The sequence below is a fragment of the Ylistrum balloti genome, unplaced genomic scaffold (genome assembly GCF_031769215.1).
Source record: "Ylistrum balloti isolate Yb309-2 unplaced genomic scaffold, AGI_CSIRO_Ybal_v1 Utg369740, whole genome shotgun sequence".
Classification (NCBI taxonomy): domain Eukaryota; kingdom Metazoa; phylum Mollusca; class Bivalvia; order Pectinida; family Pectinidae; genus Ylistrum; species Ylistrum balloti.
Genome location: NW_026781950.1, coordinates 1,192,285 through 1,217,201, shown reverse-complemented (window position 1 = coordinate 1,217,201; position 24,917 = coordinate 1,192,285). Strand labels below are relative to the sequence as shown.

The following is a 24,917-nucleotide window of genomic DNA, read 5'->3' as shown; positions in this document are numbered from 1 at the left end:
AGACACTAACATTATTAAAAGAGTGATTAATACGCAGGTATCATGACATGATCTATGGGTACAGAGAGCGAAAGGTACCCCTGGAGTATCTATTTTCTTATATAATCAACTTAATTCTTGATATCATAAGTTAAATGAAAAATCCTAGTTTTGACTTTTAGAAAATGCGTGATTTTCTGATATCAGAAGATGGTTCGCTCGATATCACATTGAATTCGCGATTTTATCATTTTACGTAAGAAAATCAAGATACGTTAATGTACATCAAGATACGTTAATGTACATCAAGATACGTTAATGTACATCAAGATACATTAATGTACTAGTAACAGAAAATCAGACTGACATCAAAACGTCGATTTTTTTATCAAATAATATTGAATTTCCTATATCTCTTCTGTATACATTATGTGATATACAATATATATGTCAAGAATTATTTTTTTTATAATATTTAAAAAAAAATTATGTACATCAAGATACATTACATAAATATCAGACAGCATACACACTCGTTTTCACACATATATTAATATACATATATAAGGATGTGTAACATACATCATCATTATCATCATCGTCATCATCATCACCATCACCATTTAATTTCATTCATTCCATCTACTTCCCTATAACTTACAGCTTCAATATAGTTGAATTAAAATGTTCTTTAAAATGTTTTTTTTTTAAATGTAATTTCAAACGTGTACATGTATAGGATAATGTCATCATCATCACCATCATTAAAAATACCTTCATAACTTACAGCTTCAATAAAATGTAATTTTTTTTTTTAATAAACTTCATTTTCGGAATACAAGACAAGACTGTAACACTTGTACTTCTAAATATTATCTTCACTTTATACAATTTTATTCCTTATGTTATGTGTAAATTTTCGTTTCCTATGAATCGGAAGTTAAACTTCCTGATCTACAAACATATTCACTAACTGGAAGTGTGGATGCGTGGATATGATATGCATGTATATATATCTCAATTACTATGAGACTTTTTTTAGATCACGTGACTTCGATTAACCAGGATAAAAGTCGTCTCGAGGACTATAGCAATCCGAGGGTTTTCATGGATTTCTCCATGGCAAAAATTGAAAGCAATGCTGATTTCGCAGTCATACAACTTGAATAATACATAATCAAGTTATATTTTATGGACAGTCATAGTTAACTCCCTTTAATATTTGACTCAATATTAAGTGTATGCTTCGGAATAAATGAGTGTGGTTCATCTCTTGTAAATCTACACGAGTAGTAAACACCATGTAGAATTTTTTTATCTTTAATCTGTAAATGGTGTATTTCACAACATGAAATATGTGACGGATTTTTCAATAAATGCCAAAGCTGAATAGTTCTGTCCTGCACTTTTATATACCAGCTACATTTATATCCGTGAGACAAATGATTATAAATTGTTATTAATGACAAATAACCTGTCTATTATGTATAAAACTGACCAGTACGGCCTTTGTTAGTCCTACCTTTGCTACGGTGAATTGCTGACTAGGTCTGACAGATCATTGTATATCCCTCGGCAAGGAACTTTACTCTTGCTGATCAACCCCACTTGCCCAGGATGGGCTTATAACACAAGATATGCCCAAGGTATTACGATTTCTTTAATTGATTTACTTTGGTATTTAAAAGTAACACCCTATACACTTGCGGATGTTTATATACATTTAGGACAAATACATTGCTTTGTACGAGATTCAGCTTTTTAAAAATTCTTCATATAATTTGGTCGTCAATTTTCTCCACTAATTCTTATTTACGTTGCTTGTCTTTATTTGATAAGGATTCTTACACGTGTGTTTGCATATGAAGCGTGGCTCTTTGATAAAAGTCATGTCATGTTTTAGTTGAAAGAATTAACACCCACATCGTGAGCATTATTAAAATCAGGTTTGAATTTTAAAATGTATTTCCTTATTCTCTAATGCTGTAGTCCTTATCCATTACATACATACGTAAGGGATTAATGTTTCGGATACGTGACACAAAGGTGTTTCTGTACAATAGATTATACCAAGGCCACTACCGTAATTCACGTAATGATCACTGAGATAATTTTTTTGTCCGGTATTTGTCTATCCCACTCTCAATGCAAGCGTTATCCTTGGTTAAATAGACTGTATATCAAGCCAGAATAAAACGCCCACCCGAATTTTTCTTACTGTTAAGAAACTTTAAAAAAGGAAAAAATATTATTTCTTTTTGTATATAATAAGGGATAGACAAAAGACTAAAACAGGTTATACCACCACCCGCTCCCAAATTTGTGTGTGTGGTTTTGTTTTCATTTGTGTCAGGTTTATCCAGTGTCACGTACGCAGTGTGTGGGTGAGCACATGCAGAATCCTCGGAGTCCTGTACCAAGGCTGGCTTGACCGGTGTTTAAACAAGATTAGCTATTATCGATGTATATAAAGGTATATACAAATACACACTCACAGGAATGGCATGACACTGTCACAACTATGGATAATGGCATGCTAAAAATCCACCCACACGAACACATCATTTGTCAGAGTGTATTTGTTTACTGGGTTTAGAGTAGGCCTATTGAAGATGAAGTCACTTGTCAATTATCATGAAATATTATAGGCTACAGTCACATGTAAATAAAATTGTAATCAATCGGCTTCATACTATTAGTTAATATCGAGTTAAGTGTTACATGACTACATTTTACTAAATAACTACGATATTTTACTCAAAATATATGTAGATGACCGAATAAAAAGTAAATAATTTTATTTTTCTCATCGTCACTTAGATTAATACAAATCTATTAAAATTAACAGATATGACGTAGTTTACTAAGTATAATGTAACTGAACAGATGTTGTTTGACGAATCTTGATGTAGATTAATCAACAGGTGTTTGCCTGGCATTCAGCCCGTCGAATGCAGTGCCAGTCATGGCAAGTAAACCTCAAAACAAACAATTCTGAATTACAAACTTTCTCCATTTATCATTGTTTTCACAAGCCCATGTTGTGTCTGCCAATTCGTTTATGTTGATTTTCTTTAGGGTCACACAGTAGAAGAAGTACGGTAAAACTCAAACGTACACGCGACTCGCAATACACAAGCCTTTCCCTGATTCTGACCAGATGCATGTCCATTTCCGGTGACGTCACTCCTAGTCAGTCGGAATCGAAAAATCTACACACCATATCAAAATGGCAAGTGCAGTTTCGGAAAATGTGGAGACATGGAAGGCAAAGCTGGACAAAATTCTCCATGAGAAAAATTTCGCAACCGACACGTTAGAAAAAATTGAACAGAAGACTGGAGTTAGGCGTTTATATATCGCATTGGGTAAGCAAGCAACAGACCGTAGGATTAGTAATGGGATGGTAAACAGCTGGTAATGATTGCAAGTTCTTCCAACCTGTATGCAAACGAATACAAGTGTGAACGCTTCAACGATTAATTGGTCAAATAAGTATTCTATTTGGGCAGAAATAAGTGAACATTCATTTTTCGTCAATATGATACAGTATATATAGCACTCTAAAATTTCCAATCACGTTTTCCATGCATGTTATTTTGTAGTAAGCGAAACTGGACACATTCTCCGGATCACCTTTTTATGTGCGTGTATAAATTCAGTACATGTGATTGTGTAGATCTCTCAATATATCCATATATGATGTAAATAACAAAAATGACCTATTACGTATTGTGACAAGGATTTTTTCGTGTGCAAACACCATTTAAACTTCTCTCATTCTCTGATCAATTGATGATGACGCTTCTCAAAATATTTCAAATTTGCACGAGAAAGTTTGATGTTAAAGGTGATTGGTGTTTCTAAGCAATATGATGTTTGGGGCATGTCCTGTTTAATGTTAATGCTATAGCTATAAGAAATAACTAAAAATCAGTGAATGGTATTGAGATTTACATGATGTATGGGATGGTAAGTTACAGAAATTCTTCCAGAATTGTCTGTCGATGGCTGTGAAGAAGTTTCAAAGTATAGGCCACCTTACTATTCTGACAGTATAGTGACATTGCTAATGGGAATTTCCCTTTAGCTAAGTGGTATAGGGTATCAGTCTAGGAAGCAAGAGGTTACTTGTTTAAAGTACTACTGTTGCTGTGAAGATGTTGATGAAATGTTGAAGTTAATCTTCAATTTTCTTTTTATATACAGTAAACACATATAATTATTAAAACATGTCAGTGAAACGTTCCATGATGAATGTACTCTTGACTTTAGTCTGTGGCTTAACTGAGTTGAAGCAGGAACCATGGTCATACAGTTACCTTTGGTCAGCTTTCTGAAGTGCTTCTCACCTCTCTTCCTGTCTGTTAGAAGTAATCGTCTACTGCATAAGTTGTATACATTTATCTTAAGACGATAATAGAATCACTTCACATTAAAGATACCATAATACACATACACGCATGCACTGGTAAATATGAGTAGCTGTTAAATATAAGTAGTAAGTTAGACTGACCATATTTAATATCTGATTATTGACCTCGTGTGTTATCTGATTATTGACCATGCATAATATCTGACAACTGACAATGTGTAATATCTGACAGCAGACCTTTTGTAATATCTGACAACTGACCATATGTAATATCTGACAACTGACCATATGTAAATGTCTGATGATTGACCACCAGCCATAACTGAGGGAATGTACTCTTGTGCATTTTAAAATTTACGTTGTTTTGGTCGGCATGATCTACTCAGTATTATAACACAGGAAGACTGTCCTCTTGAACATGGATTCGAGGAGACACACAGACAACATATGCCACTGATTTCATGTTAGATTTCACACATAGATCTTCCCAAACTTCCATAACATCTAATTTAAAAGCTCTACAGAAGTTAGATTTTTCTATGAACTTGTAAACAGTATCAAGGAAAGGTCTATTTTCATTTTTTAACCATTTTATTATATCCCATCAGTACAGATTTGGTGCTTTGAAGCATTGACATCAGTTAACCACAGATCAACTTGGCAGAGCTTTCTGTTTTGACTCATATGAATTGGTCAGTCTCCTTTAGGTTCCAGATATAAAGACCTTGATTCATTTTAAATATAATCATGAAAATGCAATAATTCATGATGAACAGTGGTGAATTGATTTACACAATTTCATGATCATGAAATTATGGTCATGTAAAATCCTTGATGATCATATTATTGTGTTGGTTTATTATTATACATTGTACTACTGTGTATACCAGATATACATTGTACCACAGTGTATGCCAGATGTATTGCGTGACAATTTCTCCCGGGGAAAGCACAAAACAGGAAAATCTCGTACACAGCAGTGTTGTGACAATGAGTTACACTGCTCGTCATACCATAAAGTTGCGATGACTATATAAGGTCACAGGTTGCCAGACATTTTGGTGTCAATATTTGCACTATAGAACATCTTGTGAGACATCTTAGGGAAACTGGGTGGGTTCCTGACAGACCTAGGTCTGGATGTCTGTATGTGACACCACAATGCCTGGACAAGTTTAATGGTGTCGCACATCTGCACAATCAGCACCTTACTGCCAATGAATCTGCCCTTCATACCATAGGTACTCATAACCATCCCATCCATGGAAAACCTGTAAGGAAATTCGTTCAGGAAGTTGGTATGTGGGAACATCACCCATTTTAGGTCTGCCCCTTACTGCTACTAGTTGCAGTGTCGTATGGCTTGGATGGCAGCACATGCCCCCAGAATATTCCCATTGAGGCAATGGAGGTGGGCCTTGTTTGTTGATGAGACCCAGTTCACCCTGTTTTGAGCAGACATTCAACATTGTGTATACCAACATCGTGGTAAATGTTTTGCTGACTGATGCGTAGTAGAGACATATTGGTTTTTGGGGTGAATCTGTTATGATGTGGTGAGGAATCTCACATAGAGTTAAATCACCACTGGTTGTGGTATAGAGGTGAGATCCTCCGACCCCTTTTTGTCCCATTATTGCAGCAAAACAATCTCACATTCCAGCATCTGGGCTGTGGAGAGAGCAAATGGGGGGCATACCCGGTATTGACTAGCCAGCTCCAACAATCAGGCCATTTCGATTTCAGATTGTAGTGTTCTCTTTCCATTCCCTTTTAATAACACTTAAATCACTTACAAGATACAAATGGTTGATTTTGCAGTTTGTTCTGTATGGATTAACCTTCATTCTTACTTAGAAATATTGAATATTTACTTGACGTCTTGCCTAGAATCACCATAATTATTATGGTAACCCTGCATTTCTTTTTATAATAAGTAACCATTGTACCACAGTGTAAACTGGATATATTATACCACTGTGTGTGTATCAGATATACATTGTACCACAGTGTATACCAGACATATTATACCACTGTGTGTATCAGATATACATTGTACCACAGTGTATACCAGACATATTATACCACTGTGTGTATCAGATATACATTGTACCACTGTGTGTATCAGATATACATTGTACCACTGTGTGTAACAGATATACATTGTACCACAGTGTATACCAGACATATTATACCACTGTGTGTATCAGATATACATTGTACCACTGTGTGTAACAGATATACATTGTACCACTGTGTGTATCAGATATACATTGTACCACTGTGTGTAACAGATATACATTGTACCACAGTGTATACCAGACATATTATACCACTGTGTGTATCAGATATACATTGTACCACTGTGTAACAGATATACATTGTACCACTGTGTGTATCAGATATACATTGTACCACTGTGTGTAACAGATATACATTGTACCACTGTGTGTAACAGATATACATTGTACCACTGTGTGTATCAGATATACATTGTACCACAGTGTATACCAGACATGTTATACCACTGTGTGTATCAGATATACATTGTACCACTGTGTGTATCAGATATATGTTGTACCACTGTGTGTATCAGATATACGTTGTACCATTGTGTGTAACATATATACATTGTACCACTGTGTGTATCAGATATACATTGTACCACTGTGTGTAACAGATATACATTGTACCACAGTGTATACCAGACATATTATACCACTGTGTGTATCAGATATACATTGTACCACTGTGTAACAGATATACATTGTACCACTGTGTGTATCAGATATACATTGTACCACTGTGTGTAACAGATATACTTGTACCACTGTGTGTAACAGATATACATTGTACCACTGTGTGTATCAGATATACATTGTACCACAGTGTATACCAGACATGTTATACCACTGTGTGTATCAGATATACATTGTACCACTGTGTGTATCAGATATATGTTGTACCACTGTGTGTATCAGATATACGTTGTACCATTGTGTGTAACAGATATACATTGTACCACTGTGTGTATCAGATATACATTGTACCACTGTGTGTATCAGATATATGTTGTACCATTGTGTGTATCAGATATACGTTGTACCATTGTGTGTAACAGATATACATTGTACCACTGTGTGTATCAGATATACATTGTACCACTGTGTGTATCAGATATACATTGTACCACTGTGTGTATCAGATATATGTTGTACCACTGTGTGTATCAGATATATGTTGTACCACTGTGTGTAACAGATATACATTGTACCACTGTGTGTATCAGATATACGTTGTACCACTGTGTGTATCAGATATATGTTGTACCACTGTGTGTATCAGATATACGTTGTACCACTGTGTGTAACAGATATACGTTGCACCACTGTGTGTAACAGATATACGTTGCACCACTGTGTGTATCAGATATATGTTGTACCACTGTGTGTATCAGATATACGTTGCACCACTGTGTATATCAGATATACGTTGTACCACTGTGTGTAACAGATATACATTGTACCACTGTGTGTATCAGATATACATTGTACCACTGTGTGTATCAGATATATGTTGTACCACTGTGTGTATCAGATATACCTTGCACCACTGTGTGTAACAGATATACGTTGCACCACTGTGTGTAACAGATATACGTTGCACCACTGTGTGTATCAGATATACGTTGTACCACTGTGTGTATCAGATATACGTTGCACCACTGTGTGTAACAGATATACGTTGCACCACTGTGTGTATCAGATATACGTTGTACCACTGTGTGTATCAGATATATGTTATACCACAGTGAACAAAATGTATACCAGAATGAGATACATTCACTTGATTACATTGGTAATGATAAAGAGGTTAGAACTATTTTATCAGTTCCATAATTGAAGTTAAAGACATTAAGTATGAAGCTTTATACATTTTGTATATCATACTTGTGATACTGTAATGTAAGTTGTGGTGGTTTTAATTTTACAGGTCTACTAGCATTTCTCGGACTGTACCTGATGATTGGATATGGAGCCCAGTTTGTTTGTAACTTTGTCGGATTCCTGTATCCTGCATATGCATCGTAAGTATATGGAGTATTATCTATATCCTACCTTTCTAAAATATCTACCAATATATCTAACTGCATATAAGTAACATATATGTTATACCCACTGAGATAAGCCTCGATGAAAATGAGTTTTGGGACTCTGGTATATGAGACTTGGACTAATACTTTTCCTACAGGACTCGCTCAAATTTCAAGAACCAAGTATATCTATTAGTTATGGAACTCATCAGAATTGCAAAGGTATTCTTTACTTACGTGAAAAATTGTTTTACAAAAGATTGATACAACTTAACTATTTATTTCTTGTGTCAGCTATATTACATTATCACATCCCCAATGACAGTTACCATTTGGCTTCTACAATATATATGATGATATCGCACAGAGAAAATGTAATGTCCATTGTACCTAATTATAAAACAGTATGAAATTTCTTATTATACAAATAGTTAAAAATCATTTATGACTGTTCAGACATTATAATTAACTTTCAATCCTTAGTTACGTTAATTTTTGTAGACTTGTTGGAAGTGAATCCAGCACCTTTTTGCAGACATATTGGAAGGGAGTCCACTTTCTTTTTGTAGGCGTACTTGAAGTTAGTCCTGCACCTTTTTTTCTAGAATTTTAATGAGTCCCACTACTTTCGAGTTATAGTGAGTTTTCATACATCTCTGTAACTTAGATCTATCCCATAAAAAAACTATGAGTCTATGACTCGGATATCTAAGTCCCAAAAACCGCTGTAGTTATTGCACGTCTTGTATGTAACATGAACTGTAAACATTAGTTTCCTGTGTTTTTCCTAAATATGTATGTATATCAGTAATGTCCGCCTGCTCATAATATTTTCTTTATTTCAACCTACCAGACCAGGAAATTTGTCCGATAGATATTGGTATATGTGTATCATGATTATAACAATTGGTGTGACCATGACTGATATGATGTCTTGATTTTAAACCATATTGCGATGGTTACCGTACTGATCATAACAGTTATGTGTGTATCCGAGTCCATTTTAATACCAGTTTGCCAAGGACATAATCAAATGTTTTAGGTACACCAGAAAATATCCTAGTAGGTGAAAGAATTGTCCACTTTTTGTTGGTGTCAAAAGTAGATGTGCCTTCCTGTATAAAAACGATAATGAAGGGGTCAGTTTCAGTTTCTAAACGTCAAGAATTGGCCCCCTCCAGAATGATCCACCCATATTTATTCAGTGGAGTAGAATCTCTAGGAAATGATAAAAGATTATGCAATAAGGTGACTCATATCTATTTGTGTTGAGAACCATTATGCTATAAATGTTGTATTATTTTGTAATAAACCCCAGGATGGATACAGTGATTGGTTTCACACTTACTACAGAACTGTGTATTCATTGCCAGAAGTCTACTTATGTATAAAGTCAAGCTTGACCTTTGATCTTAGACCTTTGGCACTTGTTATTAAGAAAGATACCTACACATCAGTTCATGTACATTGCCGTAGAACAAAAGAAATTCAGCTAATTGTTGATGTTCAATACTTCTGAAGACAAAGTACAGACACATGTATACCTGTTTTGATGTTTATTGTATTGAGACCTGCTAACTTCTCATGTTTCTGATTATTCTTCCAAGCCTTTCTCGACATGTTACTTTTATGGCTCGCTTATCTATTGTATTAGATACTTTTTACACCTGAATTATTCATTGCGAATGGCGACACTTTTCTGTCTCCAGACAAACAACTTGTGATGATGGTTAGTGAACCTAACAGACATACATGTGTATATTACAGGCAGTATAAATAGTATACAATACAATGTGTATCTATGGTGTTGCTGAAGCTTGACACTGTAATTAAAAAAAAAATCTTGTTTTCACTGTACACCTTGTATTTAATTTCACGCATATTTTAAATGGAGATTAAATGATTATGTGTAGACAGAAAAAGTACAAAAAAGAATGTTGATGTACTTCCAATGTGATCTCTTGAGGTATCTTAACAGCTGTCAGGGGCGTGGGTTGAGAGAGCTGGTGAGAATATAGGGTACTGGAACCTAGTGGTGTGGGAAGATGGAGCCTTATGGTATGGGGAGAATGGAGTAATAGAGCTCATGATGTGGAGGGAAATGGGTAATGGAACCTATGGTACAGGGAGAAGATTTTTCAATGAGGTAATTGAGCTCATTGTGTAGGGAGAATGGAGAAATGGAGCTTAATGTGTAAGGAGAATGGAGTAATGGAGCTTATTGTGTAGGGAAGATGGGGTAATGGAGCTTATTGTGTAGGGAAGATGGGGTAATGGAGCTTATTGTGTAGGGGGAATGGAGCTTATTGTGTAGGGAGAATGGGGTAATGGAGCTTATTGTTTAGGGAGAATGGGGTAATGGAGCTTATTGTTTAGGGAGAATGGGGTAATGGAGCTTATTGTTTAGGGAGAATGGGGTAATGGAGCTTAATGTGTAGGGAGAATGGAGCTTATTGTGTAGGGAGAATGGAGTAATGGAGCTCATTGTGTTGGGAGAATGGAGTAATGGAGGTTATTGTGTATGGAGAATGGAGTAATGGAGGTTATTGTGTTGGGAGAATGAGGTAATGGAGCTCAGTGTGTTGGGAGAATGGGGTAATGAAGCTCATAGTGTGTAGTGTGTTTTAGCCCTCTTGGTACATTGGATGATAAAAAACAATGTTGATGTATAAATGCGGTACTGGGTGGGGTTGATATTTGATCAACAATGCTTTATGTTGTGTCACAACTAACAATGTCCTATTTTTACAAACTGATTCATTCTCGTTCTGTGCATTTAGATGTGGTGTACAGTACAACAAAAGGTGTCAAAGGGTTTGGTACAAAATTAGCAGAATCAGTGCTAGGGGAATGTGTCCGTCATGTGATGTCCTGTAATGTCTGGAATGGTGTCATCAAATATTTATAATACAACATATAGATTTCTCTCGGATTCGTACGTTACTAGTCCTGGAATGAAACTTAACATAACAGAGAATTCAAATGTCTAGCTGTGAATAGTGGATTCAGGAAAGATAAGGGAAATGTTAATGTCATGTTTTATGCCCAGTTGTGGTATACTTTACAATGGCCGACATCACCTCATTAACACACTACTCTTTGGTCTAGATAAAAGCTTTTGCTATTTATAACTTAATAAGTTCTGCTTTTAATTCTGTGTCAGTAAGTGTGCTAGTTTATTTACATGGAAGTTCTTGTCAGGTTAATGATGTTAAGGAGGGAGAAAACATGGTCTGTGTACAGTATGTTATTGGATTATAGATCCCATGGTCGGTATCAGAGTGGTAACAGGCCTCAGCTGGGACACTCATTTTGGGTTGATTATAAAGTACCTAGCTGAAGCAATATTTTAATGTTTTGATGTCCATTTCAAATTTAAGCAGGTTAATGATATAAAAAAAGATAGTATCAACATCCTTATATGTGTGATACATGTACCATGTGTATACAAACAAATGATCAGTCACCAGGAACTCAGTATGCCGTGGGTAAAGTAACTCACATGTACAGAACGTAAATACGTTTTTTTATTTATTATACATAAAATACACCTATGTATGTATGTATATATATATGTGCATATCTATTTAAATATTTAATATTTATGGAAAGATTTATAGCTTTGTGGAGTCAGAGGACAAGCTTACTTTGACTGACATATGTAAATACCATATTTATACTATCATAAACCCAGGGGGCCATATATAAATACCATATTTATACTATCATAAACCCAGGAGTCATATGTAAAATACCATATTTATACTATCATAAACCTAGGGGGCTTATGTAAATACCATATTTAAACAGTCATAAATCCAGGGTGCCATATATATACACTATATTTATACTTTCATAAAACCTGGAGCCATATGTAAATACCATATTATATACCGCCATATTCCCAAGGGCCATATAGAGGGGGACTGGTGTTGCACTTACAAGCACTTGTCTCATTTTTTAACGGATTATATTTTTGCGATCTTGTTAATATAGCTAGAAAAAGTGAGAATGTCCTCCTCATGAAATTAACCAGCTATACAATTTGGTAAAATCTTGAAAATTTGGGAACAATCTGAAAGGGAATTAAAAACAAGTTATTGCATTTTTTTGTTTATATAGTAAAAGATGTAATCTATGTTGATTTCAGAATCAAAGCCATCGAGAGCCATAGCAAGGACGATGATACAAAATGGCTGACATACTGGGTAGTCTATGCTCTTTTCTCCCTTGTTGAATTTTTCGCTGATATCTTCCTTTTCTGGATTCCATTCTACTGGTTCCTAAAGGTAAGTTTGTATCAGGGCAGTGCTGGTTCCTTCGGATTAACATCAAGTTACACTTTGTTCCTAGCTACACACTGTACATGTTGGTTCATTGATATTTCTAGCAAACCCTTTTTGTAAATCAAAATCTTTGTATATTTATATCTGCATGTGTATATACATGTTTGATGTTGGTTTCTTATTATCATGGTAATGGTAAATTTGACTTAACACTATTGTTTTGCTGGTATTCTTTACGATCAGGATGAGACATACAGTTTGTAATTTTTGGGGGTTTCAGACAGAAACCATTAATCTCTGCCATATCATCTGCATTTTAATTTTATTGCCTTGACTTAATAGTTCAATATGAGTTCTTCTTGAGGGTGCATTGTCTAAAAAATTTCAAAAAATGTATTGATATTTAATTACCTTTTGGGTAAATATGAGTGAAAATCATGCTTTTAAAAAGTAAGACTGCTTTATACAAAATCAAGCTTGTGATTCCAATGAAAGTGTCACACATGAAATAAAAATTTTCTGTGGTTGAATTTTAAATCTTATTTCAGTGCTGTTTCCTTGGGTACTGCATGGCCCCTACAGCATGGAATGGTTCACACACCATCTACAATCGCCTGATCCGTCCGGTTGTACTGAAATATCAGGATAGGATCGACACAGCCCTTGATAAGGCTTCTGATGCCATCCATGAGGGTGAGTCTTGTCCTCAGAATATCTCCTTTTTAAGTTATGAGTTATTTTACTTGCTTACAAAAAGAATATATATGCGTGTTGTATATCTGTATCTATCTGTCTGTATCTATATATAAATTTACTTACACTGGTACCAATTAGTGCTAATGATGCATATTTTACAAAGCTTATTATAAGATATATTTAAATGCATTAACAACAGTATTTTGGAGAATTTTGATTCTGAATATTATGAATTTACTTAGCATGAAGAGCTTATGTCAGGGTGCAATTTTTGTCATCAGCTTTTTTTTTTCCTTTTTTTTTTGTTTATCTCACATGTTCATATATAAATGTGCTTACACATCTGCAGAAACAGTTTAAGAACTTTTACAAAGTCACACAGGTCCACAAAGAAACTGATTAATTAATTCCTGTATTGATATTTCATATTATGAAAAAGAATAAATATGTTCATTAAAAATTCCATAACAGTTTTATTTGGTCTTTGATGTACCAGAGTTAAAATTTTTCCTTATTAAGGAATGTGCTAAAATATTACAAAACAACATTGTTTATTTTTAAATTGTATGTGAAATTATACAACTACAGTAGAATTAAAAGTGAATCGCCAAGTTTCTTTAAAAATCTGGCCTTGAACATTCAGAAAACACATGAAAGGGTGGTTGTTTGTAAAAATGGGGCTTTTTGGAAGGAGGGTAGTTTTGGAACATCAGGCTTTAGGTCATATGAATTGTTACACCCAATTGCTTCTATTTACCATTGCTAACATTACTTGGTAAAAGATGCTTCAGTTCATTTGTAGGCAATTCCTTCAGGCCTGTAGTGTTGGTGTTAGAGTTGGTTATCTACTGACTGATGTCCTGAATATCTTAATTATGTAATTTAGACAAATAATACAATGTGGAATCTGTCTAAACTAGAACCCTTTGGGAGCTAATGCAATCAAATAATTTGGCCAGTTTGTAGGGAGTCCATTGTTGTAATAGTGATGGAATTGGGACTTAATTATTTGACCGGATTAGACAGATATCAGGATTGCACAGAGTCCCGATAAAGACATAGTCCATTGTGCATACAAAAAGAATGATGATATATTATGACATACTTAGATATTAATATTTGCGCTATATTTAGACAAACCAAATATTTAGAAGAAATAATGATTACAAATACATGTTACCTAATTTCTAAAAAGTTCTGCTTGGTCAGTGTTGTATATTATGAGCACTGTGTTTGATGTGTCATGCTGTCTATAGTTATATATGTATTCTAATTTTACGACATCTCACTTTCCTGCAGTGTTTGGGGGTATGTTACTGTATGAGAAGTGAACCACCATATTTAACCAATATAACCCAGTTATGTGTTCTGCAATGATTTGACTCTTCTCATGAATGAAGCATGTTTATAGAGTCACACAAATATATGCATGTAATCTTTCTAACCTAAACACTTGTTACAGAATACACGGTACATTTACCTTATAAGCAGGTATATACATGTACATTTGTATGTGTGGTCTAACAACTTTTCTTGCAGGGTTATTTTTGACGTATTAGGAAGTACAAGTCATGATTTTGAAATGATTTTAAAATTGGGTTTTTTTCTGTTTTGATGTAATCAGATTTGAAACAAGAATGCAAAAAAAAAAACAGGGACTTGAAAACAAGAATGATAAAAAAAAATTGTTTCCTAGCTATAGCTTGAAAGCAGTTCAATCAATATATTTTAAAAGATGGGGAGGTCTGTTTTGACAATGCTTGTTAGATATGAGTTAGTAAAATTTCCTTCGATTTTTATAAAGTAACATTAAAAAATAATAATATTTAGACCAAAGTTCATCTTAGTTCTTCAAATTCTTGACAGGTGAAAAAAAGATGAACCTGGAATATTGAGGTCAAACAGATCATAGAACTCAAAGCAATCAAAGGGTCAGATTGGTTGGTTACAGTCATATGAAAAAGGAAAAGGTCAACTAGGTTAATAAAGGTCAACTAGTAAGGATAATGTCAGATAGTTAGATAAAGGTCAAACAGTAAAGGAAAGGTCAAATAGTTAAATAAAGGTCAAACACTAAAGGAAAGGTCAAGTAGTTAGATAAAGGTCAACCATCAAAGATATGGTCAACTTGTTGGAAGTTTACAAGATTGTCAAACAGTTTGGTGAAACTGTAGGTCAAACAATCGCTATTAGGCAGTTACAAATGTAACTAAAGATAAAATAACTAGGTCAAGGTTAAATTTAAGAATTATAGACTCAATTTAAGAATAAGGAAACTAGTATTGGGCATTGTTGATATAGCATGTGTTTTTTCACTGTTGTGTTGACTGTGGTACTTTTTAATTGCATTGACATCATATCAGTTTTATTTTTGTTTCTGTACAAAGTGTTTGGCCTGGCCAAAGATTCGGCCAGAGAATGTGGTAAGTTACTGTTGGTCAGCTTGACTACTGGGATTTAAGGCCCTCTGTTCTGATTGGTAAATTCTTCATTTAAGTCAAGGAAATTTTCAGGTTATGAAATTGTTATCAGTTGACATTTTTAAATATTTTTTTTACTGTTTATGCAATAAAAATTCAATGAGACAAAATTTTAAGATATTCAGAAGTGGACAAGGATAACATAAAAAGAAAGTGTTGACTAGCTCTCTGTCATAAATGAATAATCTTTTTTTCATAACTTGAATAAATTTCCATAATGTTATATTGTTTTAAAAGCATTCTGAAGAAGTTTATGCTTTACAATTACATGCTGCAATTCTTGTGCTTGATCCAAACTCAATGTCACCTGGAGAAATGTTTGACTAACACTCTGTGTTGCTTTAACATAATTTTGTAGAAACAGTCATCCTTGATGACAAGTTGGCAAAAGTTTTTGGTATTCCTACTGAAAATGACAAGGGAGAATACTGCGTACCTGTTGTACGCAAGATTAGCAAATGTTGTGAGTAATGAAATTGTAAAAGCTTCTACTTCTCTGAACAATGTATGGGACTGTTCATAACTTTTCTAAAAACCAAAATGTGGATGTTTCTATCCATTTAATTTCCAATGATTTGTTTAAATTATATTCATGACTACATAGCATAAAGCATGTCAATCTCCATGCATTTGAATGATATGCTAGCCCTTAACTACTAATTTTCAAAACAAGCTTCTGGTCAATAATTGTTTAGGTCAATAAGTGTTAAGTTGTAGAAACTGGTGCTACAGACTGGGCATGTCACACTGTCGAACCTGTTTTGTCCGTTACATTGAAAAAAAATAAAACAGAATAATCGTAGTGACTTGATATTCAGGGGTAACTCTACTAATACTTAAAAATCTGACAAAAAATGAAAAAAATAGCAATGTATTCTTCATTTTTTTCATTGTATAAGTTTTCATCATTAAGCTAGCATCTCTTGGTGTTAATTTCCTATTTACTGGTAAATTCAGTTTCACAGTGAGGAAGTTGAAACTTCCAGAAACTTTTGTATTATCCTATGACCTTGTATTTCCAGTTTTGCTTTTGTTTTAATAAACTCCAATGCAGGGTTTCAAAGATCACTATTTTAAAATCTTCCTGTCAGAAATCTTGCTTAGCAGCTTACTTCAGGATACAGCAAATTAGGTCTACGTGTTTCTAAAACCTCAAAAAGATGTGATTTTATCTGGTCTATTTTGGCCAGAAATGACAATACAGTCTTGTATATCTTGGCTAATAGTTGTGTATATCCTGGTCTGGAATTTTCACAGTCTATCCACAGATCTGAAGTATTACCAGATACCTGCAAGATAATTTTGATGAAACATAAACTCTGTATGCTAGCTTCTGAATTTTATATCCAGCAGAGTTTTTACTATCCATAAAATTTGATGTTTTGATCAAGCAAAGAACATTACCAGATGCCTGCCCCTGCACAAGGCTTTGATGATGTCTACCCCTGGTTACTTCCCTTCCTTGAGCTCTCTCCTTTGTCCAGATTTTGCACGTCCGATTCAACAGTTCAAACTCAGTGCATTTATCTGCATGCATAGCTATCCTGCTCCTGTACATGTATACAGTATATATATATACAGTCTGGCACACGACACACAATACACAGCTGTCATCAAAGCTTCCCATGTTGCTAAATGTACATATATATTGAGAAGAAGAATTATCCTTATAATGTTCTTCTGTCTGGGATTGAGGTTGACTATAATTTTCAAGATATTTATCAATAGTTTTAGTTCTTTCATTATTCTAGTTTTAGTTTTAAATTTCAGTATAGATTTTTTTTTCTAGATATTCTTTAAAATAACATTTATGCCACAATTGACTGGTTTTTTTTTTTAAACATTTTATGTTTGTTATAATGATTAATTATAATGGGAAATTGATTGAAAACTTTGCACCTGGTAAAATAATGGATTGTAATAGTTAAAATGAAAGCATTCAAAATCAAGATGTGATAGTCACCAATTATCTTTGGTATATAGAGATGAATTCATATCCTCCTTTGAGGCCTTTGTAATTGTCAAAATGATGTAGGAAATATTGATCTTTGGTCCCATACATTTGATTGGTGCAAGTTTCATGATGTTTTCAGTTTTAACAACAGGAGTTTACAAAGAAACTAATGAGATAACATATTGATGTTTTGTGAGTTGTTTCAGATATTTTTTTATGTATACTTGCAAATAGAAACTATGATTTGTAAGTTAAAGTTATAGATAAAATATACTTGTCTTGCAAAGCAGTATATGTCAAAGAATTTGATATGCCAAATTGTTTCTAGTGATTTATATTATAATCAAAATGATTTACCTTTAGGTAAAGACGTTTATAAATACAAATAGCTTATAAAGTTGTAAATCTCCTCAAACTGTCATCCTTATTTTATTTGATAGTGTTTTTCTTGATTCTAATTTCATTATTCAGTGTTTAAACATAGCAATAGATAATGTACAGGTAGGATTCAGTTTTTGTTGTGAAATGAAACAGCTATGCACCATAAGTAAATGTATATTTCTGTCTATCAAACCTTTGCACATTTACCACATTTGATGAGCTGAACAGCTGTTGTTGTTTTACACTGGAGTCTAGTAATGTACTAACATATCCTGCAGGGACAGGTCAGGAACAGACTACCTTGTCTGTTTACAGGGCTTACATAATGACATCACTCCTAATTATAGGAAGATTTATGTGTCATTAACACCATCTAATGAGATAGACTATCAATTATATTGGTAGGGTAATCATATGTAGAATGATGAGTATTATCAATTAGTGAGTATCTGGTGTAGATGTGGTGGTAATAGTGATGTACACTTGTCTGTGCCTCTAATAGTAAGTTTATATATAGACATGTATCAGCTGCCGGCACTTGAATTCTTTTTCAAATTACGATTAATTGACTTGGAAAAATAATACTGCTGCTGTTGAAAACATTTGTTGTTGAAACATGTCATGAAGAGAAATGAACTCTTCATGTGCATGTGCTGTGTTTGTCATAATGTCATGGTGGAAAGGATTTTGACTCTCATAATTGATGTGAAACATTTCTGTTTGAAATGTTTTTACCCAGAAAAATGATGATTTTATGTTGATATGTGTGGGAGAACTAGAAATTTTCATCATTTATATAAAAGATAGATAATTTGCCTCCACTTCAGATGAGATGGTGTTTAATTTCACCCCAAGTTTTAGCCAGTTTGGAACATTTCAGTTTTCATTCTGAGTTGTACTAAGTTAGGTATGTTTCACCCAACTTTTTTGAGTTAGGCACATATCATGCCCCATTGTAACAATTTTGACACATTTCATTCCAAGTTGTATATTGCATAAGTGGAATTTCAACACCAGTTGTACTGATGAGTTGAGCAAATTTCAACCCCAGTTGTACTGATCATGAGTTGAGCAAATTTCAACCCCAGTTGTACTGATCATGAGTTGAGCAAATTTCACCCCTAGTTGTACTGATCATGAGTAAGGCACATTTCACCCCCAGTTGTACTGATCATGAGTAAGGCACATTTCACCCCCAGTTGTACTGATCATGAGTTGAGCGGATTTCACCCCTAGTTGTACTGATCATGAGTAAGGCACATTTCCCCCAGTTGTACTGATCATGAGTAAGGCACATTTCTCCCCAGTTGTACTGATCATGAGTAGGGCACAATTCCCCCAGTTGTACTGATCATGAGTTGAGCAGATTTCTCCCCAGTTGTAGTGAAGTAGAGATATTACATCTAAAGTAGTCTAGAGATTTCATCATTTTAAACATTGGGATTTATCTTCCTCCTACTTCAAACATGATAAATAATTATACTTGATATTAAGAGTGAAGTCTAATTACCTCCCTTTACTTGCAGCTGGAGGAATAGCCGAGAAGATGGCTTCAGAGGCTGCAGCTGAGGCAGCGAAGAGACAATTTGTGGATTCATCAAAGTCAGACTAAAGATGGGAAGTAAAGATCTATAATATTTACGCAAGAGGTCCCTATGATAAACCAATTATACGCTGGATGGTATAACAGGAATAGACGGCATATTCTCAGAACTGAAATTACTGACAAAATAATATGGACCAGGCGTATGGAGAATGAGGGCAATATCAGAACTGTTTGTTATATTTTAGTACAAATTTATTAATAATTTTTTTAGTGCTTGTCGAGGCGTTATTAATCAAGTCTGTATATGTTGTGCTGTAAGTTTCTACAACTTGATGTACAAATCTTCAAGATAAAGCATATTTGTGGTGAAGTGATACATCTTAGGTGTAGTGGTGTTCATCAGCAACGGGTTCGATCCATGACAGGAAGGTGTGAGTTTCACTGTTTGCTGTGTTCTTTCTGTACGACATCTTTTGTGTCTTGACTGGCATTAATACAAACTTTTGTACATGTTGTAAATGTATTCAGAAGAATGACTAGATCAGCTTTATAGATTTGTTACAGTCTACCTTAATATGTTAGTCTTGAAGAATGTAAATTTTTCTCCACACCAAATTGAAAAATTTTTGGACTGTTATGTTTGTACAATTTTGATTTAACAGCGATTGTTGAGAGAATCATACTAATGAATATTGAACATTTAGCTGAAATTTCTATACTCTGCTACATTTATACCCATCTGAAAAAAAAATCTAAGTTCATTATCTGTTATTTACTTGTTTTGATATATTGTACATTAAGCTTTTGTTAACAAATCTTAAATTAACATCTATATGTACATTTACAAATTAACATCTGTTTCTAAATTGTATACATTACTTACATTGAAACCAATCAGAGATGTAAAGTCTATTTCATTATTGTACATGTAGATTACATTGAAACCAATCAGAAATGTAAATTCTGTTTAGATATTGTACATGCAGTCATTACATTAAAAACCCAGCAGAAATTCAAATTCTGTTTTGATATTGTACATGTGGCTTACATTGAAAACCCAGCAAAAATGTATATTCTGTTTCAATATTATATATGTAGCCTACTTTGAAACTCATCAGAACTGTAACTTCTATTTCAATATTGTCCTATTGACTTCAACTTGTCAGTCTTTGTACATTCCTCCTGTTTATTTTATCTGGTCATTCTCTTCCATATGTTCACTGGTCCTTTTTGTTTTGTTTTTGTATTGTTTTATGTTTTTCTTTTTTTGTTCAAACTGAAAGCCACAATCTAATATTTCGCATATTAATTCCAAATTTCAATCAAGAATTCGGAAAAAAAACAAGAGAAAGAAATATATTACAACCAAATTGTTTGAAAAAAAAAGAAATCCAGTTCTGTTTTTGAAAACGTTAAAATGATATGTATGTCCATTCTTTACATTGGTGAATATTATCTAGTTTAGGTGGAATCAGTATTAAGGAATATGTATCAAAAGGGTTCAAAATAATGAGATTATCAAAAAAATAATTGAAAAAGAAGAGACTACTGTGTAAATTGTAGATAGTTTTCAATATGAGAAATAAGCCAACTTGCCAAATTTTTGGACAATAATTTGTCAACTATAAAATGTCTTAAAAGATAAGGAATTTAGATTTAGTATTATGTTGTTTTCTTTTTCCTGGAGTTATATGATGTGGTGACATGTATTATGTTTCCACTTGATTTAGTTGTGGTAGATGTCTGTTTCACTCCGTCAATCATATTTTCATGTTTATGTGATGTGCATCATAAATATTCTCTTGATCCGATTTCCAGCAAATCCAAATGAGGCATGTCTCATGGAAATCACTGATTTGTGTCTGTCATCTTTCCTTGTCAGTGGATGTTTCTTGCTACAGTCTTAGAATATGAATTAATATATTTGATTACTTTTTTTTTTCATTAAATCTGCAGAGGGCGATTACATTGTTTTTTTTTTGGCTTGGCTAGATTTAAACACTAGTGCTATATAACGAGATGTTGTCAATTGAGATAATTTTTCATATCTTGGCATTTTATGCATTTTTGCTGTACATAAATTAGTTATTTAATATTTATTGTTAAAATTTAGAAATTTTCTCAAAGTGCAATGTATACGTATGTTTTGGTTTGTTTTGCTTTTCCACACTGAACTAATGTATTGTAATTTGAATCCAAGTCACGCAAATTTAAGTGCTGATAGAATAGTTTTTATAATCACGGCAATATTACGCACGCTGGTCTTGCATGCCTTGTATATTACCAATTTGATCAACATAAAAATTTCAGTCTGGACATAATTTACATCTAAGTAATAAACAGAGACACATGTGAAACGTTTACCTATGTGAAAAAAAATTCTCTCTTATATAAAGTAGCCCGATTTAATCAAGAAATGAGGTAATGTATCTTGAATTTATGCTCACAAGTTACAAACAGGGTATTCTAGTCCAAGGTAGTGAAATTTCTATTATATAGTGTGATTTGAGCAATAATACTGACGATGAAAATGAATACCCAGTAGTAAATCTCTGTCTACCGTTATGAAATTACTCGCATTAGATGAAAATATTTACATGATCTCAATTGAATCTGTAATAGAGCTTTCATATGAATTAAGGAAAAATCTAGCTGTTCACGTAATCAGAAAAAAATCATTTTGGTCCAGTTTGACTGGCTTCTGTGTGCCTTAAGTACGCGTGCCATTTCTAATGTTACTTGTTGTAGTGGGGTGATGCACATAATGGAAAGCATTCCTTCATTGAACTTATTCAAGTTTTCATACCAAGGACACATTACAACACCAAAATATTTCCTTTACTTTTTCCAATCTCCGTGAGTTGTCCCTTTTTTCTACATTCCTTTCTTAAAAAAACAATTTGTGACGTACTGTTGTTCTGTAGTAACTGTTATTCTCATTTGATATTGAAAAAAGCAAACCAGTAATTTACTTAGAAACACTGAAATTTAAAGAAGTTATCAACAATGCATTTAGAATGTAAGATTCTTTTTTTGTTTTGATATTTGGCGCATGTCCTTGATCTGATATGAAAATAAACCTAGTGTCTACTTTATGGTGAGCTGTTGACCTTGGGAACATTAATTTTGTCAATTATTTGCCAAAAAAAATTCTTTGAAGGATTTGTATTCTGACACCAATTTTTTTAAATGTTCTTTAATCGAATGCTTGCATAATGTAAATATTTGTTGATGGAATTTTTTAATACAGACATTGTGGGGAAAAAAAGAAAAGAAATGGGCAGCTGCCTAAAGGTTTTCATCCAAAAACTATTCCGTTTATGGGTATGATCAATTAGATCTCATATGAAATAGTCTATATTTATATCAAACACATTTTGTACTTCAGTGTTAGTCTGTTTAAACCAGATTTCTACCATCACAATTATAAATATTTACTTATCAATATGCAATCCACATAAAAAATATTAGACTGAATCATACTGTTGGCCAGTGCCCTGTGTTTGTTTCTGTCATACATCTGAGGCATTAAGACAAAGGTATATTTCTGGACCATACTTTGCAACGTTAACCCTGCATTTCACCATACACTGATTACATACTCTGAACTTTGATGTTCTGACCAGTTTCGTATCTGTATGTCAAATATAACTCCATATGTTGTACATACTCTCGAATGGCATGCTCAATAACTACTTTTTCGATTAAAATTCAATGTATAATTACTAAATTGAATACAATAATTTTCTCTTACCTATGTTCTTGTTGTTTTTTTGTGTTTAATCAATCAATAATTTTGCATTAAGCCCAGAGGGAGATAACCCACAATCTTTGACTACAAGAGCTAAGGACAGTGAAATAATTTTGAATGACAAGATAGTTATGAGAGATAAAGGTGGACTTATTACGAGATACACTCCTTTTTCAGGATAAATATGGTCATGGTAGGCTGTTGTGAAACAGACTATACTACTGTGATGTGTAATATATGGTCATGGTAGGCTGTTGTGAAACAGACTATACTACTGTGATGTGTAATATATGGTTATGGTAGGCTGTTGTGAAACAGACTATACTACTGTGATGTGTAATATATGAAACGGTCTATACTACTTTACTGTATGATTGTATAGAAATCCAGTCATTTTAAGTATGAAAGATAGTGATTGTGCGACCAAGGTCTTATGTGCATTAACTATAGGTGTAGTAATTCATGAACATATTATGCTGTCAAAGAATTTCTGTATTCCTCGATGCTCAAGGGGTTACACTCACTACCGCTCTCTGCACCCCTGGAACATTTCATAACAAAACTAAATTTTCTTGAACTTCTTGTGGAGAAGACTAGTTTGATCCTTTGATGTACGTCAAAGAAATCTTGAGGCCATATAGCGGTATGTTGTAATGGCTTTTAAATCGGGTGTCACTCCTTTCTGATCTTCAAACGAGAGTTTATCAGTCTGTGATTGGTCAGATTTTTTTCTTCTTGATCTGTCTCTAGACAAGTCAAATTACTTGACCTGTGCCTTCCATTTTGCCATGAAAAGTCACAGGGGTACAAAAGAATTTCACGTAAGTCAACATGTACAAAAAACCACACATTAACACAATTTTCTTTTCTGTATCAAATGTATTTAGGGATTTTATCCCCATATCATACTTATTGTGTACGGTCACATTCTCTACACAGTACAAAAATAAATAATATTTCTGTTTTTTAGTATAGAAAATAAAGAAAGTAAGGATAAAGAGAGTTTGACAATGGTAATCTGCTCCGAGATACTAGTATTGTGTCACCTTTCTCAAATTTTCAGAAACACAATGGTGAGAGCAAGACTAGGTTTTGTTGATCAGAAAGCAAGACCAAGCAATGATATTGAGAAGCAATACAGATTGAGGTCAAAGGTTGACATATATCAGGATAAAGGTTAACTAAACGTTTGTCAAATGTACATTGTTTACAAACACTTTTTACTGATGATGTTCTAATTCTTTTTCCTATTTAGCATCTAAATCCATAATTTCTCTCACGACTTTACCGGATGTATTGCCCTGTCAACTGCCAGCAAGTGAAAGAATTTATAAACTTTTTAGCATACACAGTTAATATAAGGATTTGATGGCATC

General features: G+C 33.7%; 1 protein-coding gene across 1 annotated transcript; it reads left to right on the top strand.

Moving 5' to 3' along the window:
* Positions 1–3,169: 3,169 nt before the first annotated feature.
* Positions 3,170–23,543, top strand: LOC132543139 (receptor expression-enhancing protein 5-like). The gene is made up of 5 exons (XM_060206604.1): positions 3,170–3,347; positions 8,348–8,441; positions 12,598–12,736; positions 13,282–13,426; positions 19,771–23,543. The coding sequence occupies exons 1-5, from the start codon at positions 3,209–3,211 to the stop codon at positions 19,854–19,856; spliced, it is 603 nt and encodes a 200-aa protein (XP_060062587.1). The 5' UTR covers positions 3,170–3,208; the 3' UTR covers positions 19,857–23,543.
* Positions 23,544–24,917: the final 1,374 nt, after the last annotated feature.